General features: G+C 44.7%; 1 protein-coding gene across 1 annotated transcript in view; it reads left to right on the plus strand.

Moving 5' to 3' along the window:
* MAML3 (mastermind like transcriptional coactivator 3) overlaps window positions 1–18,397 on the plus strand; it is a 265,701-nt gene that overhangs the window by 23,746 nt on the left and 223,558 nt on the right. Inside the window, exon 3 of the mRNA XM_017820328.1 lies at window positions 1,172–1,995. Within this exon, the coding sequence (XP_017675817.1) occupies window positions 1,561–1,995 (435 nt within the window). The 5' untranslated portion in view covers window positions 1,172–1,560. The remainder of the gene's footprint in view (window positions 1–1,171; window positions 1,996–18,397) is intronic.

An 18,397-nucleotide genomic window follows, 5' to 3' on the forward strand; every position in this document is an offset into this window, starting at 1 on the left:
AAAACCCAAAAAAACCCCCACACAACCACGTTCCTGCCCCAACGTGTCATGTTTCTTCTGTTGTCTAAAATAGAAAGTTCAGCCCCGTGCCGGGGAGGCGCAGGGCTCCGCGCTCCGCTCCCCATTCATTATGCAACAGTTGACACAGGAGGGGAAACGCGGCACACGCCGCTCCGGGCGCGGGGGTTCAGCCCAGCCCAGCCCAGCCCAGCCCAGCCCGCCGGGTCCCCCCGCGCTGCTCCCGCCGCCCCCCGCCCGGGGCTCGGCACGGGAGCCGCCGCCGCCGGGCGCCGTGTGCCGGCCGGGGCCGGGGCCGGGGCTGGGGTCGGGGTAGCGGCCGCCCCCGCGGTGCGGGGAGGCCGCGGGGCGCCCCGGGGCCGGCAGGTGTTGTGGGCCCCGCTCCGGCCCCGCCGCCGCCGCCGCCGCCGGGCGTGAGCGCTGCGGGCGAAGAAGCGCCATGTCCGCTCCTGCTGGGCGACGTCCGTGCCGGGTTTTGCACCTTGTCCCCGGGTCTGCCTCACGGCCCGGAGGAGCCGCCGCCGCCGCCGCCGCCGCTGCGGTGTTTACTGAGCGCTCCTGCCCTGGTATCACTCCGCTCGCATGGAGGAGGAGGAGGTGGAGGAGGAGAGCATTTGATCATTGTGATGGTGGCAGGAGGAGCAGCAGCCAGCACGGCAGAGCAAAGCGCTAGGCTGTATCAGCTCGGCGTTTGGCAGAGACTTCAGAGCTCTACTTTTTTTTTTTTTCTTCTTCTTTTTTTTTTTTTTTTTCCTCTCTCCAGCTCGGCCCGGATTGTTCATGTGCTTACTTCCCCCAGCCCGAGGATTTGCTATTTAGGTTCCTGTTGAAATGCAACTCAGCAGCCAAAGTACTTTGCGAACACGGTGCGGCATAAACACCAAAACTTTTCTCTAGAAGGAAAATACAATAAGCAAGCGGCTGTGCCTGTCTTTTGATGCCGGGGAGTGCGAGTGAGTGTGCCGTGTGTGCCCAGCGTGTGCCTGTGCTTGGATGTGTGTGTGCGAACGTGCGTGTGAACGGGTGTGCATGTGTATGTGTGTGCATGTGGAGGGGCGCGTGTGTTTCTCCTTATACATGGGGAGAGAAGGCTTTTGGCAAAATCTCCGGAAATCTCACGGAATCTGTTTTGAAATAATGGATTATAAAAAAGAAAGAGGAGGAAAGGAACTGGTCTGATATCTCCTGGAGTTTGCTAACCCGAATTGCTGCTGCTTAGTTTGTTGTGCTTTTTGTGTGTGTGTGTGTGTGTGTGTGGTTGTTGGTTGTGTTGCTGGTGATAACCTTTTAGCACCTTCTCTCTTTATTTCCCTCCCCCCTTCCCTCTCTCTTTTTAATGTTTTGGAGCTTCTCGAGAGGGATTGGCTGGGGGGAAAGAGAAACATTTGCTTGGGATCGCTGTTTCCCTGATACATGATGGTGCCCCCTTCCCCCCCCTCCCCGCTTCTCTAAGAAGTATCCCATCAGGACCCCAGAGGAGACTGTGTGTGTGTGAAGTGTAGGATAAAAAGTTCTTCCAAAATAGTGTGCACGGGGAAGAGGATGGGGGATTTTGCAGCCCCCGCTGCCGCCGCGAATGGCAGCAGTATCTGCATCAACAATAACCTGAACAGCAGCCTCGGCGGGGCCGGCATCGGGGTTAACAGCACTCCCCACGGCCCTCCTGCCGCCGCTCCCGGTAACAATAACGCTAATAGCAGCGGCATTCCCAAGCACAGCACGGTGGTGGAGCGGCTGAGGCAGCGCATCGAGGGCTGCCGGCGGCACCATGTCAACTGCGAGAGCAGGTACCAGCAAGCCCAGGCGGAGCAGCTGGAGCTGGAGCGCAGGGACACGGTGAGCCTCTACCAGCGGACCCTGGAGCAGAGGGCCAAGAAAACGGGCACCGGCGGCGGCAGCAAGCAGCAGCACCAGAGCAAACAGCAGCAAGATGCCGAATCCGCCACGGCGGAGCAGAGGAACCACACGCTGATCATGGTAAGGGGATGCGGGCCGGGGGGGCGGAGGGGTGGCTGTCCGCTCCGCGTTGCTCGCCGGGATGAGCTGGAGGTCGCCCCCGTGGCTTTTCAGAGGGGGACGGGGCTCGGCTCAACTTTGGCGGTGACAGGGTCGCTGGTGGGACGGGGGGCTTCCGGAGCGCTTCGCAACTTCGCACGGGCTGGGGCGGGGGGAGCGGAGAAACTTTTTCCCCCGTCCCTTTCGGAACGGTGGAGCTACCCTGGGTATAAGGGGGAAGGAGCAGTGCCGGGCGTGCGCCGCGGGCTGCCCAGAGCCGGGGGAGGGTTTTGTGTATGTGTGCGTGAGTGTTTCGCCACAGCTTTTCCGCGCGTGGGGCTGGTCGCCTTTTAAATCCCGCCGCGGAGGAAGGCGGAAGGTTGGCTCCGCGGGCTGGGCTGGCGGCAGGAGGAAAAGTTGGGCAGGTTTCTCGCCTGGGCTGCCCCGGCGTGCAGCAACCCGGCTCCCCACGCGAGCTGAATCGCTTCCCAAAGTTTCCTTGGGTTTTAAGGAGCTTAGCGAGCAGCGGAGGCGGGGGCGTGTGGGGGGGAAAGGGGGCGGGGGCTGAGCCGGTAGGAGCGTAGCGGCAAGTAGGAAGCGGAGTTTCCCACTCCCAAGCTGCACTGATGATGAATAATAAGAGGAGGTGCGGGGGGAGCCGGGCCCCGCGCTCCGGCAGAGCCTTATTTATAGCAGGTCGCGGCCGCCAGTCGTTCTGGTGCGGGGGGGGGGGGGGGGCTGGTGGTGTTCGTCCCGGCCGGCGGGGGCAGGCGGGCGGCTGTGCCTTGCGGGGGACACGCGTGTGTGTCCTGACGTGTCCCCGCGCCCGGGCGGGGGTGCCCTGCGTTCGGGGGCGGGTACGGGGCAGCTGGGTCCCCGCCGTCTGCCGGGCGCACAATGGGTGGCGGAGAGCGGCGGGGAGGAAAGGAGGGAGGGAGGGAGGAGGGAGGAGGAAGGGAGGTGCGATGGCAGCGTGTGGTTTACAAGCCTCGCACGTCCCTCCCTCTCGCCTTCCCCCGCTGCGCGGGGAGGCGCGGCCGTGCGGGAGGGTCCGGCGGGGCGGCAGCTGCCGCCGGCCTCCGCCGGGGGGTCTCAGGGACAAAGCGGCGGGGAGGCGGCCGGCTCGGCGGCAGCCCTTCCTCTCGCTCCCCCCCGCCCCGTATGTGAGAGGAGGGAGCCGAGTGTTTCTCCGGGGCCGCGCCGAGCCCGCCCAGCCCCGGCCGCAGCGCCGGGCAGCTCCTCCCCTGCGGGACGCCCGGCGGGCAGCTCCCTTCCCGCTGCCCCGTGCCGTCCTGCTGGGCGCTCTGCCTGCCCCCAGCCCGGCTTCCTTGGGGGGGGGGGACACACACAGGAGGTGGGGATCGCTTCGCCAGCGGCAAACAAAAGCTCATCGCCGAGCGCTGCCCCCGCCTCCCCTCCCGGCCTCCTCGGGAGCGCAGCCCCCGCCGCCCGGCGCATCTCCCGGCGAGGCGGGGAGCGGGACGGGGAGGGAGCGGGGCCGGGGCGCGGGGGGGAGCCGGGCAGGGGCCGCACAAAGCGGTGGGGGTGGCGGAATGTGTGTGTGTGTTGTGTGTGCGCTTCGCAAACAGGAAGCAGAACAACCTCACTGACATCTTGTTGCTTTCCTGATGTTAGCCAGCGAGGCACAACCATGTTTCTCTTCCTCCTGGTGCCTTTCCACAGGACCGAGGGTTTTAAATACACCCCGAACGCGGTGCTGCCGCACCACGGTTCTTCGCCTTGGCGTGCACTTACTCCCGGGCTGTAACCGAGTCGCTCACCAAACCCCACGAACAGGGACTGTCTTTTCGTCAGCCAAACTGTCCTCAAATGCCTTTTCACATCCCATCTCATTTCCACAAGATACAGGAAAGAGGCTGGAGGCTCAGGAGACATTCTCAGAATGACTTCTCTCCAGGGCAGCGTTGTGGTGCGCTGTGTCCCAATCCAGCTCCAGAGCAGCTTCTGGGCCCTAGCTAGTGGTGCGTTGTCCTTTCCCCTTCTTTACAAACCCCTGGAGCATTAGAGTCAGGATTTTTAGTCAGGCAGCTCGTTTGCTGGCCTTCCCTTGAAGATGTGGGACAGACACAAAGCCAAGCTACAACGTGAAAGTTGTGGAAACAAAGTAACAAAAGGAGGAAATGCAGTTTCGGCTCTCACTGTTGCTAGTTTGTCTAAGATTGGGACACTTGAAGAGCTAAGAGTAGCCTTATGAAAGGGTAGTTTGCCATGAAATTCATGGTAACTGAATTCCTGTGCTGTGATCTTCATGTTATTTAAATGTACTCGATGTGCACTATGATTTTAATCTTAAAAAGATACATTTTGCTGCCTTATTAAACAAAAATATCCATTTACGTATTTTTTTTACAAAGGTACACAGATGTTGCCAAAAAAATTAAAAAAATCATCTGCTTTGTTGCACTTGTAAAGGGTTAATGATGGTTTTTTACTAATGTCTAAGAGCATTAGGGAACATCCATGGGCACAAGAAAGTAATGCTTTCAACCTGAGAAATTGCTCCTCTTAAAGCAGTTGAAAAGTAGTTTCTTTGAGGCATTTATGCTTTTTTATAGTAAAATCAAAAGAAAACCCCCAAACTTATTAATTTCCAGCAATCATAACAGCGTGGTGAGTTTCACTGTTTCTGTGCATCATAATTTTTATTTAGACAAGCAATTCAACTTTATTTAACTTTTTTTTTTCCTCCCCCGCATGAGAAAACAGTAAACTATACTTCAAGGTTTTCTCCCTGTCTTTATTCTCTGGTAAATTCCAGTTGAGAGGTTTACAGTGATAACTGTAAACTGGAACAGTCATATGCATCTGCTACTGCTTTACTCTTCATGCAAAATCATTATTAAATTCTTCCCTCAGATTATTAAACTACACGGTTTGGAAATGAAGCTGTCAGGATTAAATGACAATAAATGCAATGAGGACAGCAAGGAATACTTTTCCTAATTCTTTTTTTTTTTCTTATCAAGGAAAATCAAAAGAAAGTTGTATGTGTGTGTGTGTGTGTCTCCTTCCCTGTCCAAACTGAGAGATGCTGAGAAGGGAGGGAAGATGTGTGCTGGATCCCAGGCAGCCAGTCACCCAGCAAACCCTCCCAGAAGCTGGAGCTGACACATGTGCTGAGTGCCCTTCAGCAAGCTGGGTAAAAAAAAAAAAAACATCTTTAGAAGATGATTATTTAAAGGCATGCACTCTGATTTTCTTCATTGGATGGAGTACAAGCAGTCCAGTTTGTACAATGCTTCTTGTTGCCACCCCCTCAGTTTGCACCCTCACTCCCTGAGTTCATGAAAGGGATTATGCAGTTTCCACTGTTTAGGACTCTGTCAACTAACAGGCAGTTGTCAATGGGAGTCTTTTTTCAACACGGGGTGTAGGAGCATAGGCTTGGCTGTATTTCATGAATCGCTGTTCTACCCTGAATTTGTGTCTTGTTATAGACCAAATTTTCACTTGCTGAATTTTTATATATCTGGATTTATAACTATTTCAACCTTTTCTACTTGAGGAGAACAGTGGGTTGCAGAACTAGCTTGCTCCCATACATTGATTGGGGCATGCACAAGAATTAAAATTGTTTGCAAATGTCTGCAAGGACCTTTCCCTCCACCCCAGTTCAACCTGGCAAAAACCAAAGTTGTTTTCTGTGCTTTTCAGTTGAGTTATTAAAATGCTGTAGCAGCCTGGTTTTCAAAGGAAGTATTGGAAAAATTTGCAGTCCATCCAAAACTCTGCTGCTCATCTTCAGAGTGGTTCCAGGAAATATCAACACATCATTTCAGTTCTTTGGTTCTTTGTGAGCTAATCTGCTTTCTTGTTTCCTCCTTTCAGTGGAAGAGTCTTCTGATTCTGTATCTGTGCTACTGTGTGGAGTTCAGAGATTCTGTGTGTATACACATACATTATATTTAGAATAAATAATAAATAATGTGTATTTAGTATACAGTAGCCAAATGTATAATAAACATTGCAAGTTATATCACCTCTGTTTCTTATCCCCGTGACTGTTGTTTTTACTGTGCATTTTTTGTCCAATGAAACACTGCACGTATAATTACCACATTGACCTTCTAATGCACATTTGTTTGCTCGTGAGCTTTCTTATGAAGTATAAAGGGGCTGGAGCTGCTTCTTCCTGTTTTAAGGCCCTTAAAGGCTTTATTTAGCATCATTTTAGGTTTGATAGCTACTGTCACAGTGACCGTTTCTAAACCTAAAACCAGTCCTCAGGAAATTGAGTTTTAAACACCGTAAGCGTAAAATGTTATTTAGAGCAGAGAAATTAGTGACAGAAGTCAAATGACCTATTAGATCATCTTTTCTGCTCCCAGCTACTATGCCAGTTCAGAATTAGTTTAAAGTTACAGAAAACATGGCTGGAAAATACGGTATTTTCCAGTACTGCTCTTTACTCATTCTAGGCTAATGCTCTGCCTCCTGGAAGTTAATGATCACATTGCCCTTCTACCTGAGGGAAGGGAGATGGGCAGGCCACTCCTTTCAGCTTTCTCTGTGCAAGGACAGAATGACATATCCAGAATTATAGAAATCTGGTTATACGTCTTCCTTGTTGGCAAATATTCCACCACAGAAAAGTAGTTCTTCCCTCCCCCTCAGTCTCTCCTTTTTGCCCTTTTTGTTGAAAAGGGTGTCCAGAGTGAAAAGTGTACCATTTTCATTTGTCTTAGTGATTCATGGATAATGTCTGTAATGAAATCGAGTGCTGAAGAATGCTGTCAGGCTTGTGAGTATTTTTTTAAAGTTTGCACCTGCTGTATTTAATGTGTACTTATGTGTATGTTCATAAACCTGTGCACATTTATTGTGTTCTTTCTCAGGTAATATTGCTATTTAACTTACTTTATAGGTGCTTAGGAGTTCATCAGTTACACTATAGTGTATATAGTTTATTTCTCTGGCATTGCAAAAATGAAAAATAAAGATGATTTTTTAGATGTTTTGTTTTCCACAAGAGGTCAAATGCTGTAGCCCTTACTCACGCCTGATGACTAAGTAGGATTAAGCATCTCTTTAGTTAATAAGCTATGTCTGATCTTGCTCACACTGAGGTAAAGTCAGTAGTAAATGCAAAACTGGGATGATACCAGAATTAAATCCCAGGCCGGCAATGCTCCTTCTCTTTCATAAGCATCATAGAAGGAGTCATTGTGTAACCCTTTTTATTTTCCTCTTCCTATAAGGGTGGATCTCTATGTCTTTCTTACTCCACAGCCTCTCCCATTTTTCTTCTCCTTTTCATACCAACTCACGCTTGATGCTCCTGTGTGATTACTGTCCTTTAGGACAAGGAGTTTTTGTGCTGACCTCCTTTTGCAGCTAGTCAGCACAATAGGTTTCAGTTTAGCAAACTGAAAGGAATGAAGAGTCTTCACTTCAAGCACTGCTAGCCTCTGATGACCTTTATATGCTCTCATAGAAAGTGTGTCCCTTTAAAAGATAGTGGGTTGTGTTATTATGAGCTGTAGCTGGAGCAGGGCAAATTGTGTTTTGACATAGGGTAGCCAGTCATAGTGAAATCTAAGGTTCACATTGACCAAATAGAATCTACTTGCTTCACTGCAGTGAAGTTCTAGGCAGCGTCAAGTTCAGGAAGAACAACTTTTGCTGGAATACATCCAAAAATCATTCTGCTAATGCAGAGCCAAAAATATTAATATGTGATTGTGTTAGGATAATTAGTTGCCTTTGGATTAACCTCAATTTACAGTAACTTGACCTAAAGCTTAAGGCTTCACAAGTGGCTCCAGCTGGTGTAAACCTGAGCTGCACCACTGAGGAAGTCTTGTTTTTCATGTTCCTGTCAGGGGTCAGGTTTTCTGCCTGCCTTTGCTAAGGGTGGCCCTTGCTCATGTACCCCCACTGTCAGCTGGTCCTCCAAGCAGGTAGGAAGGGCAGACACACTACTTCCTTTTCTTCTGGGTTAGTTTTTGGCTGGGTCATATCCATCATTTGTTTGACTGTCCCTCCTGTGGGCAGCACAGTCTTACAACATCTTAATCCTCTTGTGAAACTTCACCTTTATCCCAGGATAAACATCTGGGACCTATTAGTTCAAACATGCTCACCTGGTAGCCTACACTGAACCTCAGCTAAGTTACACCTGGTGTACATGATTCTGTTGCTGAGCACAGACACTGAAACAGGGAAGGCTGTGCGTAGCAAAGGATACAGTGTTCATTTTTACTTAAACACTTGCGTGTATATGACATTTGGTTGCATATGTATAATTCATGTGAGATGTGCTTGGATTAGCAGAGGTTTAAGGACAGGTCTGACAGCTAGTAACTGCTGACTGGAATCCTTCAAGTGTGTTGTTTTGTGAATTGAAATGTGAGGTACAATGTCTGACTGAAGTTATGGACCTGTAGTCAGTTTTCCAGCCTGGGATCTCGCAGGCTGTTCAGATAAGCAACATACTTGTACATTCAGTGAGAATTTGGGACCCTTAAGAGTTTGAAATATTTATTTTCCTAGTTTGTCTGAGCTGGTGAATCACAAAATCATATAACTTTGATTGCTCTTTTGCTTCCCCCTCACACACTTTAGTTTCACAATGTTTGCAGCTCAAAAGTCACCACCAAAGGCTCCTGTTTGCTTTTTGAATACTTGAAACCCAGTTTCACAGGGATTAAGAGAAAATGTCTTTTTAAACTTGCAGTAGCTAATAAGATTGCAGCTGCTGAAATTCTGTGCTTACAGGAAGGGGTTGAACTGCCTTCTTTCAAGACTTCCCTCTTTCATATTGATTTTGTTTGCCACCACATACCGTTAAAATTGGCGAGGAGATAAGAACACTTTAGTCTTTAGTTGACCTGAGAGAAGAGAGAAGTGTGTCCACCCATAGGAACTTTGCATTTTATATATGTTTGTGAAGCTGCTGAAGCTGGTGCTGCAGTGCTGTTGGTAGCACAGAGGATCTATTGCTGTTTGCTTGCTGTCAGTTCTGCACAACCACAGCATACACAAAGTAGGAAGGAGGTTTGAATTTATGACTTTCAGAAGAGCTAAGCTAATAAACAGAAAGATCACAAGCTCAAGGATTTTTTTTTCTTCCTTTTCGTGCTTTTTATCACTTTCTGTGAGGTTTTTATATAGGGCTCTATAGTGTTCTATAAGTTCTCAGCTCTCATCAACTGAAGCCTTGGTGGAGTTTTGTTTTCACTGATGGAAGGTGGTGCTGCTGGGCTGTGCCTCTTCCCCTCCCCCCTTCTTCACACTTCAGTCTCCTCCCCACATTAATTTCATTATGTGCCATACAGGAGCATTTCAGGTTTAATAAAACAATTCAACTTCACTTTCCTCTGGTCTTCAGGTTCAGAGGAACAGCTGTTCCGTGCCGTAGTGAAGGTGTAGCTTTTCTGCATCATCTTCATGATGCTTGTGAAAATTTCAGGCCAATTCAGAAAGTCCTTGGATATTGTGCACCTGGGAAGACAGCAGAGAATCAGTCCTTAACCTTGCTCTGACCCTGGGCAGTGTCACAACAAGAAGCCAATATGCCTATGTATGTGTGTTTGTATAAACCAGTACATGTACTTATACACTGTTTTTTAAGCTGCTCTCCAAGACAAGGTGAAAGAATTCATGATCAGTTTTGATGGTGAAAGGGGATGTAATAGTCCAATAAGTTTGAGAGCCACTGATACGCACCCATTTTCTATATTTTCCTCCTCTTTCTCTTTCCTTTAGCTCATATCTAATCTTCCATGATGTTTTGGCACTTCTGCATTGTGTTTAATCTACAGGGGGAAGGGAGGTGTCTATGGCAAACGAGATCCTAGAAGAATTCTGGAAAGTATGGGAGTTTTTTAATGATTTAAGATAATTCCTTAAATTGAGGAGAATAGACCAGTGCTTTACCAAAAGAGAAACCCTTGCACTTCCTACCACTTTTGTTTGTGCCAAATATTGTGTTTCAGACTCTAGTATTTGCAAAAATGACTTTAAATATGGTTGCCTTAGCTGGCACCAGCTGCCTTTAGACTGCTAAAGAGATAGTTACATTTCAGCTGTGAACTTTGCTGCTGTCCTTTTTTGTCTCTGAAGCTGGTGGCTGTTCTGATTTCCCTGGATTGCATTCCGGTACATAACTGAGGCAGCATAGGGAAAACTGCTACTGACGTTAAATAACAGATTTTTTAATGATGCTTTTGGTAAGCAGTTTTGCTATTCATTAGACATGTTTTTTGTTGTCATCGAAGCAGGTAATGGAGCTTTGAAGGCTTTAGTGGACTCATGCAGAAGACTGTAAGCTTCTGGAACTGAATGGTGGCCACATTGTTTGAGCTCCAAACTGGCTGAGGCACTCTGGCATGGCTGGATATGAAGTATTGGTTCAAAATAATCTGTACATCTCTGGGCTGAGCTTGCAGTCTTTGCATTCTAGTAAGAGCAGAGATACCATGCTGAGGTTGCAGTGCTATCTTTTTCTTTTTTCTTCTAATTTGTGCTAGGCAGTTTGCAGACTGAAAGATTTAAATGCTGAATTGCTGCAGTTTTGAAAATTCACCTGAGAAAATTCGGCTTTACATTTTTTTTCACCCCATGGGATTTGGCTGGGGCTTATTTTTTCTAACCCATTTTATTATACATTCTACATCATGAAAAACAAGTAAACACCCCCTTCCCCCCATTTATTTTCTCTCCTCCATTTCATTTACAACAAAACAAACCAAAAAACTTTATGGTCACACTAAGGTTTACTGCCCTTCTCAGTAACATTTTTGTTGTGGAAAATGCCAACACTGAGAAGGGATAATGGAGAATTGTGCATGTAGAATAAAAAAACCTAAAAATTGATTTTGACTAGTGGCATTGAAAGTTTCACCTCTTCTTCACCTATCACTGTAGTAAAGTGGGTGGCAGTCTAGTTACAGCCAGAGAGGGGTTCTGAGAAGTTGGCATACACTCTATTTCTTTATAGTTGCTATAGATATTTGAATACAAGAAACACAGTAATTTGTGGTTTTAATTTTCAGTCAGAATAGAAAGCATTTTGAAAAAGTGATACCTCAGGGATGGCAATTTTGTCTCTTTTTACTTATTTCGTGCTGTTTAAAGCTATTGGTAAGAACACATTATGTTTACCTGTCTTTTAAGTTTATCCAAACAAAATATCGGCATTTTCACAGCACACTGCATGCAATACAAAACCTTTATTATGTAGGTTCTGAAAAACATTGCTGTCTCTGTAAAACCTACTAGTTAACTACTTTATGATCTCTTCACCTGCTACTGCCTTAGGGTTAATTAGATGTGGCAGCTGAGGCAAGTTAAGGGTTTTTTTGCCATTAAATGGGGTGGTCTCCATGCTGCAGTCCTAGACCTACACTTGTGCCTACGAATCTGTCTGTGGTACTAACATAGGAGGAAAATTAGCTGCCCAGGGGAAAAACAGTGTTTATTTCTTGGTGTGGTACTAGGGAAGAGGGACTAAAGGAAAGGAGAGGCAGAAGGTCCCATGTAGTTTGCTTTAAACTGCGGTAGCTCTTATAATCAAAGTGATCAATGATTCAGAATATCTCCTGGAATTTTGCAGGTGCTGTCCTTTACAACTCTGCAAAGACAGCAGTTTTACTCACAAGATTTATGCATGTCAATACAGCTACCCATTTCCATGGACAAACCAGTTCTGGATATCAGGAAAACTTTCTTTGTGGTCAGGTACTGGATCATGCTGCCCAGGGAAGTGTTGGAATCGCCATCCCTTGAGGTATTTAACGGACATGGAGATGTGGTACTTAAGGACATGGTTTAGTGGGGGATTTGGCAGTTCTGGGTCAACATTTGGACTTGATGACCCTAAGGGTCTTTTCTAGCTAAATGATTCTATGTCAGCAAAGCTGTGAAAGAAGCTCTGCCCTCCCCTATGCCCTTGTCCTCTTGCAGTTCTCTGCTCGGCTGCCAGTTGAAAGCCTGGTAGTTGTGGTGCATTGCTGTAGTGAATTTGGGAATACTTAGCCAGTTTATGGAACACCAGATAGAGCATTATTGCAAGTGTCTTCAGGAATAGTCATATAGTTACTCTTAAGGGTGAGGTGCTGATCCAAAGTGTAAAGAATGCTGAGGAGAATGTCTTTTCACCCCAATATAGTCCAAAGAAGACATCGTACTGGCCACAGTGTGGACTTGTATCAGGTAAATGACCACTGTCCTTCCTGTGGTGGTGGTGGTGGGGGAGCAATGTTTCTTTTGTTTTCTAATTTCCTTCTGAAAAGTGATAAACTTTTTTATGTCTCTCGTGATAAAAGAAGGAAGAATGTGGTTTTGCTTGATCTTTACAGGCTGATAATTGCATTTCTTTTTTTCAGGCTAGTCAATGGGTTTATGCTCATTTTAATTCCAGGTAGAACAGTAAATCAGGTTAAATAATTAGCAATGGCCCATGTAAATAGTCATCACCATTCGTGGAGTGTGATGCCTTGACTTGCATATGGGACTTGAGGTAACACTCAAATGAGGGGCTGTGTCCAAGACAGACATTCACATGTAGTTTTATTTTCCTTCTCTCTGAATCCATGTCTGGGCAATACAATGATAGTTGTTATTCAAATAATCCAGGGGGGGAAAAATCGTATATGGAGCAGCTTCTGCCAACTTTGCTTTGTAAAATGAGAATTAGTAAAGATGATGTAAGTTATTAAATTGTACTTGGAATGCTGAATAGCATAGGTCATTTAATTTTTATTATTTTTAAAATATGTTAGTGATGGGGAGGGTCAGTGGGATTTTCTTGTTTGTTTGGGACTTTTGTTGTTGTTGTTTTGGATTTTTCGTTTTTGGGAGAATCTTTTTGGTGTGTTTTTTCTCCTTTCTCAGATGTTTTATTTCAGAATTATCTCACTTGTTAGAATCCAACCTGCTAGCACAACAAGTAGATAACAGTATTAGCAATATTGGTATTTCTAATGCAGTGAGTTCCATATGTCAAGTTTCACTAGTGGAGAAGACATTGTTTCTGGTTTCAAAATTATTTACTTCCCAAATCTGTGACTTATCTCTTGCAGATGTGAGTGCATGGTGAACATCTCTCATAAAGTCACATAAAGAGTTTATCAGAACAAATCTGGACTGGTTAGCTTGTCCACAAATGTAATGGCAGGAGCAAATTGTACTGGTTGCCTCAAATAACAGTAGAATTAGTAACAAAATCTAACAAAAGTACTTCACCTCATACTTTTCCACCACTTTTACAATATGACTCTTTTTTTTTTTTTTTTTTTTGGTAAGGTAAGAGGAGCTTTTCTGAGCTCTTCATCTATTAACTCAGACGTTTGTAAATACAGGAATATAACTGATAACCAAGGCCAGTAAGTGAAAAACAATGATTGACCTGTACATAGGGCTCTGTAAGGAATGTAGCATAAACAGACTCATAAAATACTTTGTATAATTCAGAGATGCTTTTCGTTTACGAATATATTGTTCTTATATGTTTTAAGATTCAATGTTTAAGCTGGGGATCAGATATCTTTCCTGCTGAGAAGGGAGGAAACTAAATGCCTACAGTTGTATAGAACATCTATCAATGTGATAGCAAACATAATATTTCTTTTTACTAGACAAGATCCATATTAGTTTTATAATACATATTGATAGATTTTTTGCAATAATTCACTCTGGGTAGGATATTTTTCTTGCCTTTTTCCCTTGGTTTGATTAGTTGGGGGGGTTTGTGGGGTGAGTTGCTTTTTGGTATTCTTGGAGGTGTTTTGGTTGGCTGGTTTTGTGGTTTGGAAGGAGAAACAAGACGGTCCTGCATCAGAAAGGCAGAGACTTGAGGAAGCAGATGGAAGGACAGGGAGAAAGTGTGGGTCAGGAGATGGATGGAACCCAGACTGGGGTAGACAGAGTAGAGCAAAGCAGACATCAGCTGTAGTGGAAGGACAGAAATACATAAGAGGCTGTTGTGGGTTTGTTGAATCAGGCTGGAGAGTAGAACCTTGCCTCTGGCTGTGTACTTGGGCTTCACAAAGCGCTGTCCACAGCTAGTCAGTGAGAGCATAGGTACCTCTAATGAACTCAGCTTTTACTACCTTGGCCATCTAGAGCTTGGTGCTGGGGTGTGTAACAGAGCCATACTCGTGGTTAGCTGCAAATATCAGGCAAATGAGTTGGTTTAGAGTTTTGATTTCCAGACCTTATGTCCATCAAAGTATTATAGTGTGTTATGCCAATGGATTTTCTGCACTATTTTTTAAGCTAGGTGGTGACTTTTGTTTGTATATTTTGTTCAGATTTGAGGAATTCTGAACACTTGCTAGTGACAGAGATAATGAATATATGTGGCAATCATTCTGCAAATGTGAGCCCCTGGACAGCAGACTTGCTTTCTTTATTTACCTGTTTCATATTCCTTGCAAGTCACCAACAGACTGCAGCAGTTCATGTGAAAACCATTGCCCAGGTGACCCTCTTACCTGTTAGTAATGGACACATGTGTGTATTGTAAGTCCTTTATGTGTAAATCCTATTTACACGTTTCTGAAGTTGGTTAAGTAAGCGGCATGGGGTTTTTTTTCTCCTGATGGATTAGTTTTGTTTTGCTAAAACAAGATACATTTCAATACGTTTTTCCCCCTCTGTGTATGAATTCATTGCTAATACAAATCTGTTCACAAAAAGCGATTGCTGTGGCAGGTAGAAGGCAATGCACATTTCTCAAACCAGTGAAACAAGTAAAAAGCATTTGAGGTGGTTTAGGCGCAGTGGTTTAGTGGCTGGCTGCGTTCCTGTTTTCTGATGGGTAGAGAAATGCTGAGGAGTGCACTGCAGGTCCTGTGTTACTAAACAGCTCTGAGAGATTTCCTTTCCCTTGGGTGGTAGTGTCTCATATTTTTGGAAGGGAGGGAATAAGCTTCCGCCCTTGAGGTCAAACTGCCCCACCAAAGAGCCAGGGTTTTGGGAAGATTTACAGATTGGATAGTGCAATAAGCCATAGTTGTGTCCTCTTGTTGGCCGAGCAATCCTATCTGTGACTTAGTGTGTGAAGTGGGTAGTTGGCACTTTAGGTTGTTGGGGTGATTTGCATCTTCTGGAACAGGTGAGCTTGAATATTAATGCAGTTTCATCAGACCTACTTGGGCCATTACTGTCTCAGGCAAAAAAAAAATTTAGTTTTTCTATAAGAATGTCTTAAGAACTCTTCAGAGTGCCTTGTATTAGGATTGGTATGATCCAAGAGTGGTTTTTTTGCAGGCTTCAATTGATTGTGAAGTTGACAGAACTTTTATCTGCAATATTTCATGTTTCAGTCATAACACTGAGATGACAGCGTTCCTCAATTAGTTATCACTCATAATACTGAAATTTCAGTAAGGATCTTTATGTCATAGAGTTGCCCTCTGATTTGAGGGAGTTGGCAGAAGGACATATCATATTTTCAGCACAATGTTTTACCTGTCCAAGAAGTGTCTGTACTTAGTTTAGGTAATTGGACTTGCCTTCATCACAAGAAGTTTGGCCTTGAGGTAAAGACAAAGACTAATACAGACAATTAGTGTTGTGAGAGCACAGGAAAATCCAACCAGTTTCACACCCAGTATGTAGACTGCCTCATGGAAGAGACCCTTTCTCCTAGGATTGTAGAACTGCATGGAAGGTCTAGTGTATTTTGGTAATATTAAGTAATAGTGTGCTTATTTCCCTCTCTTGTTATTCACAGCTGTGTTTTTGTGTTGCTTCTGTTCCTTTTGTTGTTCTGTAAATATCAATATACATCAATCTCTTATTCTTTATTATGCTGTGAAGACATTGTTTGTATAATGAGGTATTAAAGGCTCATTTAACTTCACTGAGTTCATCTTTGAGACACAGAACATGTAAGAAAAGAAACAAAGCAAAAGATATCTGTGGAGACAGAAGTTGAAAATTATTGGTGATATTTAGAGCAAATGTGGGGGTATATCTTAGAAAGTTACTGCTGACAGGCAGAACCTAATACTTGCATAAAGAACTATACTTATTCTTGTAATTAACTGAGTTTTGCCAAACTGCGTGGGTAAAAAAAGAAACTCTAGAAATCCCCAACTCATTGCTTATATTTGAGCCATTTATATAGATGATTTTATTCATAACTTTTTTTTCTGTCATATGTCAGTGCTTCCTGGCCCTGTTTTTCAATATTCCCTGTATATGGGTTTTATTTCTAAACTCTAGAATTTAGAAATCTAGAGATGTCATTTCTCACAGTTAAGAAAAACAATTTGTGTACGGGAAATTGTTGGATCTCTGCCAGAAACAGCCCCACCCCACCCCCCATCCCTGAAAGCCAAGGATCTACAAGTTATAAGCTATTGAACACTAATACGGACATTAAAAGCCCCATGTCAAATGCAAGATATTTTTACAAGTTTAAGAGATACTAGTTTCAAATGATGGTTAATATGTGTTGGCTGGGCTCTGACTGAAAGGAAAAAGATAAAGGGTTTATGAGTGCAAAACAGACCTTTTCTCTCTTTTGTTTTGTTTTGTTTTTGTTTTTTTGCAGTGGCAGGGGTCTGTGTCAGTCCTTCAAGGGGAAGAGACACAAATCTTCATAATTCTGAACGGCGTACTTGCCGTAAAAGCACATAAATACTTTATTTCTAATTCCTCAGAGTAAACCTGTACTGCATTTCATATACGTGTGTGTATGTTTAAGTGCAGTCACTGTATGATTGGTTTTGTTCAGCATAGATGATGTCCACTGATGGTTCAGTTTTTATTAAGAAAACATACTTTCACAAGTTCTCTATAACAACAAATATGTCACGTTGCTCTGAGGATAGAATTTGTTGTAGCAAGGATGTTGCATTAGTTTTTTAAGTATCAGGGAAGATCCATACAGCTACCCTTTGGAGTTCAGTAGCCTCATGCTGAAATTGCTCATAAGACAGTATAATTCTTATAGAGAGAACCTTGCAATGAGTAATGGATTTATTTATGGTGAATGTGTGTTTTGACAACTGGGACCATACTTTTAATTTCCGTTTGTAAGGTGGAAGTTTGAAGAATTGGAGGGCTCTGACACTTCAAGAAAATTATGTGATTGGAAAAAGTCTTCATTTCCTCCAAAATCATTTTTCTGCAAAGGCCTTTCATCCTGGCACTGCTAAGTTAGTTTAATTCCTCCAAGGGAAGTGTGTGCGGGTAAAAACCCACAACAAAACTCTCTCTGTTTCTGCAGCAGGGCTTTACTGGCTGCTTCAGTTCTGTTCCTGCTGTTACTGGCATGTGGATTTATCTCAATAATGGCTCAGTGACATACTGGAGAGGAAGTTTCAGAACTGGGCCATATTTAAAATTTTGTTTAGTGTTGGCTTTATTCTTTCTGGGTGAAACTTCTGTGAGGTGTAGACCATTGCTTTTGTGAAAATTGGATTGTAATCCAGATATCTCATTGAGCAGAATGTGTGGGAATGGACAAGTGGCAATATCTTTCCCAGCAGTGGTATATGAAGCTATTTTCATTCGGTGTGATGTCAGAAGAAATATATTCTGACCCACACAGTAATGAAGGCTGCAGGTTTTCTTGCGGACAACCACAAAAATATGCATCTTGAATTTTAGTAGCAAATAGCCACTGACTTGGAAGGGCTAATTCCACACAGCCCAGAGACCCTGATGGGCAAAAGTAGCAGGCATTTTCATTTCAGTGCCTGTTCTCAAGGTGATGCTGGCTCTGTATTTTTGGAATAGTAGCACCTGTCTGTGTTAGTCCAACAAATGAGGAAGCACTGGGAAAAGGGCATTCCTCTGCCTCTTCATGCCAGAGCAGCACAAGATAAAAAGGGATAAAGCCATGCTGCTGGCTTGTTCCCTGTTGTCCTGTTGAATCCATCTGAGTGCCCTGGTTTGCTGGTCAAACTAGAGAAAGATATTGTGGAGAGGCAGAATCCCCCTGGTCCCTGATCATTATGTGCGAAGCTGTAGGTTGATCCACTTACTTGTGTGATTTCAGGGTTTGGGGTTTTTTTTCTGGAGGAAAAATGAGCATCAAAAAGTGGCTTTCTTCCCTATTTACTATCAAAGGCACTTACTGGTGTAATACATTCATATAAGTAAGTATATTGGGTACCTTAAAGAATTAAACAAAACGATTATAAATGCTGGAATAAAGTCTATTCTTAACATACAAGTTACGGGAAGTACATAAAGGTACTTAAATCTCTCACAAAGTGTAAGATGTTATAGGCTGTGCAATATCTGGAGCCCATTGCCACGATTAAAAAAGAAAAAAAAAATCCCAGGCATTACTCCTGTGTGCAGGGGGAAACCCCGGGTAATAAGCTCTGAGCTCACACGCTATCCCTGGGACAAAAATAGCCAGCTGTCCAGGCTCTGGCTAGGAGGAGGCTTAGGAGGG

The sequence above is a fragment of the Lepidothrix coronata genome, unplaced genomic scaffold, assembly GCF_001604755.1.
Source record: "Lepidothrix coronata isolate B3197 unplaced genomic scaffold, Lepidothrix_coronata-1.0 Scaffold82, whole genome shotgun sequence".
Classification (NCBI taxonomy): domain Eukaryota; kingdom Metazoa; phylum Chordata; class Aves; order Passeriformes; family Pipridae; genus Lepidothrix; species Lepidothrix coronata.